The sequence below is a fragment of the Lycium barbarum genome, chromosome 2 (assembly GCF_019175385.1).
Source record: "Lycium barbarum isolate Lr01 chromosome 2, ASM1917538v2, whole genome shotgun sequence".
Lineage (NCBI taxonomy): Eukaryota > Viridiplantae > Streptophyta > Magnoliopsida > Solanales > Solanaceae > Lycium > Lycium barbarum.
In genome coordinates this window covers 114,814,538-114,827,950 of record NC_083338.1, presented here as the reverse complement: position 1 = coordinate 114,827,950, position 13,413 = coordinate 114,814,538, and the positions used below count along the sequence as shown (strand labels likewise).

Below are 13,413 nucleotides of genomic sequence, written 5' to 3'. Positions count from 1 at the left end.
ATAAGGGAGAATACCCATTTTTTATAGTCCTCACATCAATTTTCTGTCTTTTCTACCCGTAATTAAGGTTTTAATGATTTTGGAAGTCCTCACATATTTTGCTAAATTTTAAGAACTTTAAGGACTTTTTTCATGCCACTAAAAGTGTGATGTCGTGAAAAATGTGATAGTGGCCCCCACAAAGCGCATTCATACATATTTGAGTCTTTCTTTTATGTGAAAATATTACCCCTTCCGTACAAATTTATGTGGAACCATTTGACTTGACACAAAATTGAAGGAAAAAAAAAACTTTTGAAACTTATGGTATAAAACCAACCTTAGACATATAAATCATTTCATTAAGGGTAAAAGAAAAATTTTAAAGTTAAATTATTTCTAAATATAAAAAAATAACATTCTTTTTTGAACAGACTAAAAGAAAAGTGTGCCACATAAATTGGGACAGAGGTAGAATTAAGCTTGTTTCAAATTATATTTTTCCTTAAGAATTTATTGTAGACACATAACGAAATCATCCTCTCATTCAACTTGTATCTTAAAATATAGGTTTAGTCATTGAATTAAATATTATTCTTATAATATTATTTATTATTTATTTATATTATTTACCATTTAGCATTAGAACTATATTAAATTTTTATTCGTCTGATTAAACTTAAATTTATTTTGTTTTATTTGTGTCAAACGTGTCTGTGTTCACTTAAGGTAGGGATAAGTTTTAAACTAAAAGAATAAACATAAATAACTTATTCACTGTTAAATATTTTCAAAAATATCAAAAATGTAAATTAGAATTCTTCCGTCTCATTCGAAAAATAAATTATGAAGTACTGTTTAATTTATCTATTTTTACGTGTGCACACTTTCCACATAAAAGTTACCTAATAAATGACTATTTTAAAAGAGGAACTATAAAACATTTATTTTCTATATATTCAGAAAATCTTTGGAAAAAAAATGTACTTAAGAAAAATTACAATTGATCTCCAAACAATAATACTACTAAACAATTGCAAAAAAGAAAAAAAATCTATTTTTATTAAAATATTTTGTGAAATTAAATACGGGATATTCAATATTTTAAATAATTTAGGATAAATAGTTAAGGTCAACATGAAAAAGTTATTATAATATAGATTCCATAAAAAGGTTCATTATATTAAGAAAAAAGAAAAAATGTTATTTTTGAACATGCTTCTTTTGGAAGAAAAAAGAAAGCTTAAAGTAAGACAATTTAATTTTCAGTATTTTTTGTACGATATAATTTGAAAGAACATCTGCAAAAGTATCTTGCAATACCAAGGCTTATAATTATTTATTATTTATAATTTAACTTTAATGATTTCATCTTGCAATAATATTGTAGCATTAATGTCGTGTGGTGTCCCAAAAGTGTTCGGTCTTGAATTTTTGTCCCCACTTAACAAAAACTTTAAAAATGGCCTTAACTTGAAAAATATTTGTTGGAAGAATTTTTGTTGCTCATCAGGCATAAGTTATAGCTTTTTCCTATAAGGCCGAACTTGTGGCCAGTTGAGCAAGTTCACTATCTTGAAATATCCTAAACTTCTATCTTATAAGCGAAACTAATATATGTCTACAATGTTAGCCCGATAGCCAAGAAATGCCTTTGTTGCTTATCAGCATAAGTTCTAGCTTTTGGTTACAAGGAAGAACTTGTGGCCAATTGGACAAGTTTATTGTCTCGAAATATCCTAAACTTCTAACTAATACGCAAAACTAATTTCACTGCACAACTTATGTCTGATGCAACAATGCTTTGCCTAGCGATTTTTTTGAAGCGGAGGCAGCAATGACGCGTGGTGTCCCCAAAAGTGGCTAGTCTTGAATTTATATGTCCGCTTCAAAATCTTTAAAAAATGAACTTGACTTGAAAAAATTCGATGAGAAGAACTTTTGCTGCCCATCGGGCATAAGTTCTAGCTTTTGCGTATAAGGTAGGACTTGTTGTCAATTGAGCAAGTTCACCATCTTGAAATATCCTGAACTTCTGCCTTATAAGCAAAACTAATTATGTCTACAACTTATGCCCGATGGGCAACAAAAGTTTTGCCACTATTGTCCATCAAGCATAAGTTTTAGCTTTTAGCTATAAGGCAGAACATATAAGGTAGGAGTGCAGGAGGTGGAATAATGAGGAACGATAGGCGCCATATAGTGAACATATTTGCCATGCCTTTTGGATGTATGACTAATAACAAGGCAGAGGCCATGGCTTTGAAGATGGGGATTGAGTGGTGTAACAGGATTGGAATAAAGAAAATCGAAATAGAATGCGATTCTATGCTTCTAATGGACTGGATTTCCAGGAAGAATGATGTTCTATGGGAGCTATGGGGCATTATCAACAACATCCGAGGGATGCTGTCCCAACTGGAAGGCTGGTCAATTCGCCACTGCTTCAGAGAAGGAAACAAAGTTGCGGATTTGTTGGCTAACTGGGGTCTACAATGCAGTAGAGATATATTTGAAACAGATATACAGAACATTCCGAGAGAGATCAGGGGAGCTATCAATGTAGATAGAATGTAATTACCATCTTTCAGAATGAAGATGTTAAAAGCTCAGCCATGAACTGATTGAGAACAGAAAAAATGGAAGAGAAGCAGTACTAGAGAAGATGGAGAAGAAGAGAACACATTTTATTCATTCAACTCATTCTCGAACTTGTGAGAAGTGTTCCATCTAATACAAAGATATATCTAATTCTTTATACTCACTCAACTTATTTGGTTGAGATCAGATCCACTAACTAATTACAACTGTCACTCTAACTTCTTGCTAACTACCTAACTAACTTACTAACTGCCTTTAAGTTATATCCACATTGGACCTATGGGACCCCTCTTCTTCACTCCCCCTCAAGCTGAAGAATGAAAACAGGTTTTTCATTCCCAGCTTGGTAACTAAGTAGTCATGTTGGGGTCTGCAGAGACCCTTTATCAGCAGGTCTGTAAGTTGCTCTTTGGTGCCAATGTGATGTGTTGTAATGAGTCATGCTTGGATTTTCTCCCTTACAAAGTGACAGTCAATATCTATGTGTTTAGTCCTTTCATGAAAGATGGGATGAGCTGCTATTTGTATGGTAGCTTTGCTGTCGCAGAACAGCTGAACTGGTGTTGCAACAGTTATTCCCAACTCTGAAAACAGTCCAGTTAGCCAAGTGATCTCAGCAACAGTTGAGGCCATGCTTCTGAACTCAGCCTCAGCAGAACTTCTAGACACGGTCTCTTGTTTCTTTGACTTCCATGAGACTAAAGCCTCACCAAATTTCACAACATAGCCTGTTACTGACTTTCTTGATTCTACACAAGATCCCCAATCTGAGTCACAATATGCTGTTAGTGTGTTTCCTCCTGAAGATGGCATAAAAAACCCAAGACCAGGTGTGTCCTTTATGTATTTAACTACTCTCAAGGCAGCTTCTAAATGAGATTGTTTTGGATCATACATGTATTGACTTAGGATCTGTACAACAAAGGCAAGGTCTGGCCTGGTCATGGTCAGATATAACAGCCTTCCAACAATTCTTTGATAGGATCCTTTGTCTTCAAGCTGCCTGTCATTTACAGAAGTGGCTGTCTGTTGCATATCATTATCTGATGCATTTTCACTGATGATAGAGTCATACTCCACAGATGTAAGCTTGTGGTTGAACTCTAAGGGTGTAATGGCTGGTTTACTGCCTGATAGTCCCAACTCATATACTAGTTCTAAGGAGTATTTCCTTTGACACATGTGGATTCCCTTCTCTGATCTAGAAAATTCTATGCCAAGGAAGTATTTCAGTTCACCCAAGTCCTTCATTTTGAACTTGGTTTGTAGGTCCAACCTGACTTTCTTGATCAAAGATAGGCTGCTACCAGTTACCAGTAGATCATCAACATACACTAATACTAGCAGGATCTCAGTGCCAATTTTTTGAGTGAATAAGGAATAGTCATAATAAGATTGTTTAAATCCCAGATCCACTAGTGCTTGTGTAAGCTTAAGATTCCATTGTCTAGGTGCTTGTTTGAGGCCATATAAAGACTTATGAAGTTTGCACACCATTCTACTGCACTCCTCATGGCTTGAAAAGCCATCTGGCACCTTCATGTAGACATCCTCCATCAGATCTCCTTACAAGAAAGCATTGTGGACATCCATCTGAAAGATGTACCAGTGAGATGCAGCAGCCAAAGCACCACTGACCGAACAGTTACCATTTTAGCAACTGGGCTGAAAGTCTCCTTATAGTCTAGACCTTCTTGTTGAGAATAACCTTTTGCCACAAGCCTGGCTTTAAATCTTTCTACTTCACCAGAGGATTTGTACTTGACCCTATACACCCACTTGCACCCAATAGGGACCTTGCCAGCAAGTAACTCAACTAGAGACCAAGTCTGATTTTCCTGAAGGGCAGCTATCTCAGCCTTCATGGCATCAACCCATTGGGGTTGGGAACAAGCCTCAGCATAGGATTTTGGTTCTAGTACAGCAGAGTAGGCAGAGAGGGAACATCTATAAGCAGGAGTCAAATGGTCATAAGAGACATAATGAGATAGGGGATAAGCACATGAGGTAGAAGAGGAGGACTGACCAATGTAATCAGCCATCCAGATGGGAGGTTTAGATGGTCTAGAGGATTTTCTGAATGGAACTGAAGGATCAAGAGTAGGAGAAGGTAAAGGAGTAGATGGAGTAAATGGACTAGATGAACTTCCTGAGGGAGCAGGAATAGGATCAGGGAGATCATCAAGCATAGGAGGAGCAGAATGCTCATTAGATACAACTGAGTCAGATGAGAGAGTGTTTGATGGATGGGAAGGTGATGAGGAAGATGGGCAGGTTGGAGGTGGAGATGGCATAGATGAATAAGGCTCAGTAGGTAGAGTCAAGACTGGAAACAAAGGAGACAAGTTAGAATCAGAGTGAATATCTTTAAAAGGAAAAACATGCTCTTGAAAGACAGCATCTCTGCTAACAAAGAACACCTTGGAGATGAGATCATATAGGACATACCCTTTTTGAACAGAAGCATAGCCTAAGTGGACAGCTGGTATAGCCCTGGGACTGAATTTGTCAGACTTTTTGGCATTTGTAGCAAAACAAAGACTCCCAAACACTCTGAGATGGTGCAAGGAGGGAACTCTATGAAATAGCCTCTCAAAGGGTGATATACCATTTAGTAGCACAGTAGGCAGTCTGTTAAGAAGGTACACTGCAGTTTCAACACATTTACCCCAGAATTTTAGGGGAACATAGGTCTGAAATCTGATGGCCCTAGCCATATCAAGAATATATCTGTGCCTCCTCTCAACAACTCCATTTTGTTGAGGAGTATAGACACAGGAACTCTGATGGATTATACCTAAGGTTGTGAACAATCTGGTAACTTGGTCATTGAAAAACTCAGTGCCATTGTCAGACCTGAGGCATTTAATACCACAACTAAACTGATTTTTTACAAATGACACAAAATCTCTCAATACTACAATTGAATCAGCTTTGGTATGCATCAGGAAAATCCAAGTGTACCTAGAGTAGTCATCTACTAGTGTCATGAAGTATCTTTTACCATCATGAGATGGCACCCTATAGGGACCCCAAACATTAGCATGTATAAGATCAAATGCATGAGAGGATGAAGAAGTGCTAATAGGAAAAGGCAGTCTGGTCTGCTTAGCAATAGGACACACAGTGCATATATGATCTTTTGAGAAAATACACTTCAAAGTATCAATCTTCTTAAGAACAGATAGAGGAGCATGTCCTAGTCTTCTATGCCATATAGACAAGTCACTGCAAGACTTAGCTTTAACAGAATTACAAGTCAAATTGTCATCAGTAGGACATTCAGCTTCCACAGCACTAAGACTATTGTTTTTCTTGTTATGTATACAAGCACTATTAAGCACAGGAGAGATAACAGGTGGAGTAGTGACAACCTTGACATGATCAGCATCAAAACCAACCTTTAGAATGTATAAACATTGGTCTTCCTTACCAATCCCTATCACCTTCCCATTTGAGAGTGCCTGGAAAATGCAAAAATCAGGAAGGAATGCCACAAGACATTGCAACTCTTTGGTTATTTTGGACACAGATAAGAGATTGAATTTGAAGTCTGGGATATATAGAACATCTTTTATGGACTTATCCTTAAAAATAGAGGCAACTCCTGTGTGAGTGATAGTAACTTGACTACCATTTGGTAAGTTGACTTTATTTTTATGCATATCTGATAGTTTGTCCCAAGTACTTAGTAAATTAAGATTGTGTACCATATGGTTTGAATCCCCAGTATCAACAATCCATGTACTATTTACAAATTTAGACAAGCAGGCAACAATATTACCTGCTGCTCCAACTGAGGCAGAGTGAGTTGAGTGTGCATTAGAGTCCACTTCTATGTCCTTGTTCAGCATCTGTAGGATTTGATTATACTGATCCTGAGTAAAGAATGGTGCCATAGTTGTTGTGGAAGGGCCAGCTCTATCCTGCATAACAGATGATGATGATTGGCCTGTACTTGCCACACTGTTGGCATAGGAGTGACCAGATCCTTTCTTCTTGTACTTAGAATCAGATGGATAACCATGCAGTTTGTAGCATGTGTCCCTTGTATGTCTTTTAAAGTTGCAAAAATCATAAATGAGTGAGGGTTTATTGTTATAACTTTGATTGTTTTGATAGTTTTGGTTTCTAAAGTTATTTCTAGGCCTGTAACCACTATTAGTTGGCCCATTCTGAGATCTGTTATAACCTCCAGTATTCACACCACCAGAAGTTCTCTGGTTATTGTTCATGTAAGCTTGATTCCTGTTGCTCATAAGAGCGAGTGACTCATGTTGTTCAGAATGAACAGCAGAGTTGCTAACACTGTTTCTCCTTTGGCTTTCAACATTAACTATCATTGCATATGCTTGGTTTACATTTGGAAAAGGTACAGTCATTAGCACTTGACTCTTAGCATGATCATAGGATTCATTCAATCCCATTAGAAACTGCCACAGTCTTGCAGGTGAAAGTGCTCTTTGTATTGTTTTGACTCAGGGCAGGGACATGAAGGAGGTGGAATTAAGGCTTGAAACTCATCCCTGAGTTCTCTGAGCCTTGAAAAATACACAGATACAGATGATGTTCCCTGAGTTAAGGTAGTAATCTCCTTGTGTAGGTAGAAGGCCCGAGAAGCATTTACTTTATCAAATCTTCCCTAAAATCTTCCCAAAGTTTGTGAGCACTAGAAGAGTGAATCACAGTGCTAATTAGATCCTTTGACACTGTATTCATGATCCAAGCTAGAACTATAGCATTACATCTATCCCACAAATCATGCAAATTTGATTCATAGTTTTCTTTCATACATGTGCCTAACACAAATCCTAATTTGTTTTTACCACGCAGAACAAGCATCCATGATTTACTCCATAGAGAATAGTTTTCTGTACCTTGAAGCTGTACTGAAATGAGTACTGAACCTTGTGTATCTGACGGATGAATGTAGAGAGGATGATTGTGGTGAACTTCATCAATTCGTTGTGAATTCCCATTTGCGTGAGTTGCATTTACTGTCTCCGTAGCAATTTGTTCACCATTGAGAGATGATTCAGTCCTTGCTGGATTTGTCATGTTGAATCTGGTTCAAATTTGATGACCTAGATTTTGTGACAACTTCTACAGAATGAACTGAGTGATTATTTCACCTTAATCACTTGGAACTTCACTTCCAAACTTGAATACACACACAGATACAGCTGAATCGTAAGTTGAATGGTTCAGACCAGTGAATCTCAACTTTGAACTGTTTGATAATTTAAGGAGCCAAAATCAGAATGAATTTGAGAAGCTGAATTAGCTGGGCTTTAGGATCTACACACAAAGCTCTGATACCATGTTAAAAGCTCAGCCATGAACTGATTGAGAACAGAAAAAATGGAAGAGAAGCAGTACTAGAGAAGATGGAGAAGAAGAGAACACATTTTATTCATTCAACTCATTCTCGAACTTGTGAGAAGTGTTCCATCTAATACAAAGATATATCTAATTCTTTATACTCACTCCACTTATTTGGTTGAGATCAGATCCACTAACTAATTATAGCTATCACTCTAACTACTTTCTAACTGCCTAACTAACTTACTAACTGCCTTTAAGTTATATCCACATTGGACCTGTGGGACCCCTCTTCTTCAGAAGACTCATCGAAATGCCTTTTGCTTAGATAGACAAATGTATAGGCTATATAATTTTTATGTGCCTTAATAGGTGATAAATCTCTGTATAGGAGAGATTGGTAGCAATCTATTCTATGGCTCTTTTGTAAGCTTAGAAGGAAATCCTATTTATTTGATGATATGGAGCATGCTCCACTCTAAGTTGGTGCAAGGAGATCTACTCCTTTGCTATGTAACTGGTGTCGTTATATATATTTATATATATATATATATATATATATATATATATATATATATATATATATATATATATTATATGCTGCCATGCTCTAGTGATAGAGATGGCAGAAATTGATAAAAAAAAATAAAAAATAAAAAAATTATAAGGCAGAACTTATGGTCAATTGAGTAGGTTTATTGCCTAAACTAATTTATGATCATAACCTATGCTTGATGGACAACAAAAGCTTTGCCCGGCAGATCTTCTGAAACGGAAGCTATTTAAAAAAAAAATATCAAGCATGGCCAAAAAATCAAGACCACCTCTGATTGAGGCCATTTGTGAACTTGACCCCCTTAGGGAGTTGGCCTAGTAGACGGGTTTACGTTACGTCGGAAATTAACAGCTCAATATTCACTTTCATATAATATCACGCAACACTCCGTGATAGCACTTCTTCTTTTCAGCTTCATCCATTTTTTATTACATGTGTAATATCTTTATCTATTATTTCATTCTCCTCGAAAAACGAGTCTAGTTATCTGAATTGTTTGTACATATCACAATATCTTCTAATCTCACTTCAACTCCACTCTTCTTATGTGGACTAAATTTGCTAAGTATATATTCGATCACCTTCTACTTAAACCTTATTTCTTCATAGTTCAAATTTTTGGTTGATTCCCCCGTTGGTTTTCGTCGCAATATCATCAGCAAATTGCACACACCACAGAACCTCGTCTTATATTTTATTGGTTAGGATCACGGGATTAATATATAGGAAGGTCCTTTTTTTCTTCTGACTACTAAGTGTGATTAATATAAAGGATGCTCCTTTTTTTCTTCTGACTACTATCATTCTTATGGTAGTGACAACTTCTTGACATATGTCCTTTATAGCAATTCTATATTTAATATTTATTTTTTCTTTCCAACACCTACTGGAGAAAAAATAAAATGCATTATGCTAGAGACAACTCCTTCATATATGTCCTTTATAGCAATTTTATATTTAATATAATTTTTCTCCTCTCCAACACCTACCGAAGAAAAAATAAAATGCATACTTACATTATCTTTTCTTAGATATGCGTATATAGTTTGAGCCAGATGCATGTTTGTATATATGCCCTTATCTATCTATACTTTTACCATTAAGATGTCTCTTAGGGAATCCATTGGCTACCACAAAATTGAAAACATTACTGAAATTTGTGACAAGCCATATGTGTTCCTTTTTCTGGGAATCCATAATTGAGATCTATATCTCTTTCCATAACCAATAAACCAAAGCCAGGTTCAGGATGCCCTCTCTATATCAAAAATGCCAGGAGAAATTCTCCAAAACTTTATTGTGACGTCCTGTGATATACTCACGTAACTGTATCCATACCCTGCTTTGATGCTTATCATCTTTAGTTTCCCCTCTTTTTCAATTACGTATCTTCAGTTGACATTCTATCATGTACTCTGATAACTAGAAATCTCAAAAATCAATCAACATTCTCTAGAAGGAAAAAGAAAAAAAAAGAGAATACTAAATATTATTTTTCTAAGGAACTAGGAAAGTGTTAATTTGACTAGAGCCCATTTGGATTGGCTTATAAGTTAGTTTTCAGCTTTTTTGAGTGTTTGGCTGGTCAACTTAAAGTCATTTTATGTTTAACATAAGCCCAAAAAAATGAGTCTGTTTGGCTTAGCTTATCTAAAGCAGCTATAAGCCCAAAAAAAATAAGTTGGGCTACCCCAACTTATTTGTTTTTGGCTTATAAGCTGTTGCTGTTTTCAGCTTATAAGCTGTTTTTTAAAGCCCATCCAAACAGGCACTAGGTTTATAAGTTGGTCAGAATATTATCTTATAAGTAGTTTCTGGCTTGTTATGCATTTGGTAATAGTAGAATAGACGTTTGGCCATAGATTCCAAATATTTTCACTTTATTTGGAATTTATAGAGTTGGAGTTGAAGATGGAGTCGTGTTTGGTTATATTTTTTGCAAAGAATATTTGGGAATGTTATAAATTCAAACATGTGTTCATTTTTTGAAATACAACTTCAAAAGTGAAAAGTGAGTTAAAAAATAGGGTTATAAGTTGTTTTCCAAATTTGAAATACAACTTCACGTTGGATTCGAAATTTTCATGACCAGACACTGATTTTTAAATAAAATGAAAAATTATTCCAGAAAAAAAATGAATAATTTTTATGCCAACAATTCAAAAAAGGGTAAAAAAAAATGCCCTGGACTATTCGAAAAGGTCTAAATGTACCTTTCGTCCATCTATTTTGTTAAATACACTTCGCTCATCCTTGTGACTCACTTTTGCCCTTAATAGGACTTTCTTGATTTATTTTTTTAAAAAAAAATTATTTATTACATGTCATATTTATATTGGATGAAATTCTAACCCCACCCCCATCAAAAAAAATTCCTTTATTTTACTCGCCTCAACCCAACTCCACTGCCCCATGACCCAAAACCCAGTAAACAAACACATCAAAACATCCGATCCTTTTACACCCAAAACTAACTCAATAATCATCCACTTTTGAGTGAAGAACCTTTTAAATTTTATTTTCAATTAGTCAAAAAAAAAAAAAAAAGTGCCTAACATAATTTGAGACACGATTTTAGTTCGATGACTATAAAGTTAGAGAGGCTTGTAGACCCTGATGCCTTTGCATTCTGATACTACGAACAGATCCGTTTCTCTAATTAAACATAGTTTGTTCATCAAAAACTAAAAAGTGATTGAGTTCTGTATCATGATCAAACTTCTCTATATATTTTTCCTAATTTTTATGCATGATTTAACTTGAAACTTCTTGTATATATAGCTAAAGGTACCATCTATTCTTTATGTATGCTTTAGAATTATTTCGTACGTTCCTCTTTTGGATATATTAAGTCTTTTATTTGGTTAATCCATACTTTATCTTCCACACCAGAACACCATGTCTTATGACAATAGAAGAAAAAAAGACAAAATCTGAAGGGAAAAAAAAAAGAGCAAGCATATGGAACTAGAATGCTGATGGGTTATTGAGTTAATTTTGGGTGTAAAGGGATGGGGTGTTTTGATAACACATTTTGGAATTGTGGCACGCAAGTCATGATAGACTACTATGACTTAATGATATACTGAATTTAACTGTCAAATTGAATTCATCACAAATCATGGCTGTCGTCTTTTTTTCAAGGCAAAAAACAAAGACAGACCAAGATGACTTCATGCAATATGCCACCTAACGTCATGTTGGATCGGTCACTATTCATACTGGATCGTCACAACTATATGCATATATAATCGTGAAATGCACCAGCTTCATTTGCAAGGATAAATATATCATTTGCCTTTCCTGTGAAAAGAATACATTTATTTTTGCTAGATATGTAAAAACGAGGACAAATATTTAACAAGCAGCCTCACGGGACTCCCCAAACAATTTCACGAACCATGCAATATAATATGATGAGCGTCCACAATCAGATAAACAAAGAATTGGGATGGATCGGCCTCTTATATCATAATAAAAATATAAAGTTTGGATTGAAAAGATAATTCATGAGTTAAGAATTGATCAAAACTATGCAAAGGATTCAATTGTCATCCCACGAACCATGCGGGACTATGTAAGTGGACATAATATTATATCCTAAAAACAAAAAAAGTCTACAATATTGGTTATAGTTAGGATATGGAAGGAATAAATTCTACCACTAAGTCAGCGTTAGAGGGATCAGACGTATTTATCTCAAATAACTGCCTTTTGATTCTTGCCACACAACTAAGTAAAAAGCATGACGTATTATGTAGGTAGTGGCATAGGTGTAATTTTCAAAATTAGGGCAAAGGGGGGAGGGGGCCCATGTACATAGTTCCTGGCTCTTGCAAAATCTAAACCTACCATCAAATCAAAGAAACGGAATTTTGCATGTTGTTGTACCATGGCATAATCAAGAATCTAGAATCTATCCAAATATCTCAAAGAATTTTCACTTTTCCCCATCTCCTTTATTTCTCCAAATACAATAAACTATTCAGGTTATCCATCCCACCACCTTCATCATCAGCATTTTCCCCTATATAAATATCCCTTCGTAACATCTCAATTACCATCTCAAAACCAACTCTCTCTAACTATCTAGCAAATCCAACTTCAAGAAAATAACTAAACCCCATTTCATAAAAAAAAAAAAAAATTGAATAGATGGATCGTGTAGTGAAGGTGGCATCACAAAAGGCAGTAGTGATATTCAGCAAGAGTTCATGTTGCATGTGCCATGCAATTAAAAGGTTGTTTTATGAGCAAGGTGTTAGCCCTTTGATTTACGAGCTCGATGAAGATATCAATGGCCGTGAAATGGAGAGATCTCTTCTCAGGTTAGGCTGTAGCCCGGCTGTTCCAGCCGTCTTTATTGGTGGTAGATTTGTGGGATCAGCCAACACTGTCATGACACTTCATATCAATGGTTCACTCAAGAAGATGCTTAAAGATGCAGGAGCTCTCTGGCTTTAGTAATGAGAGCCTTTCCTAATATTTATAAACAAGGCCTTTTTTTTGTTGGCTATTTTTCCTTCTAAATTTTGTACTTTTATGTATAACTTCCTCCTCATGGCTTTTTATACTAGGCCATGATCTTTATGGGAAGTGCCGAATGTTGAAAGCAATTTCTGTTTAAAATGAAAATGCAACAATGTTTATATAAATGTGATTTAAAGTGTCACCAGTATAGTACTATATATCTCTTCCCTCTTCTTTTTCTCAATTTCGTATACATAATTTTAGTCGTCATGAAAAAAGGTTAAAGTTCTTTTTTATGATCACGCAAAAGAATTTCGAGTCTCTAACAAACTTTGCATGCATGAATTAAGCATAATGGTTGAATTACTTTACGAAGGGCAAACTATAAATTTATAAACCACACTGTCAAACCATATAAAGCTACATCAGAGAGGTTATTGTTTTGGTACATACATATGATTAGACTAAAATTTAACCACTAAGAA

General features: G+C 35.4%; 1 protein-coding gene across 1 annotated transcript; it reads left to right on the top strand.

Moving 5' to 3' along the window:
- The first annotated feature begins 12,502 nt into the window (after positions 1 to 12,502).
- LOC132621502 (monothiol glutaredoxin-S10) lies at positions 12,503 to 13,115 on the top strand. Its single transcript, XM_060335801.1, has one exon. It carries the CDS (start codon positions 12,614 to 12,616, stop codon positions 12,920 to 12,922), a length of 309 nt encoding a protein of 102 aa, XP_060191784.1. The 5' UTR covers positions 12,503 to 12,613; the 3' UTR covers positions 12,923 to 13,115.
- Positions 13,116 to 13,413: the final 298 nt, after the last annotated feature.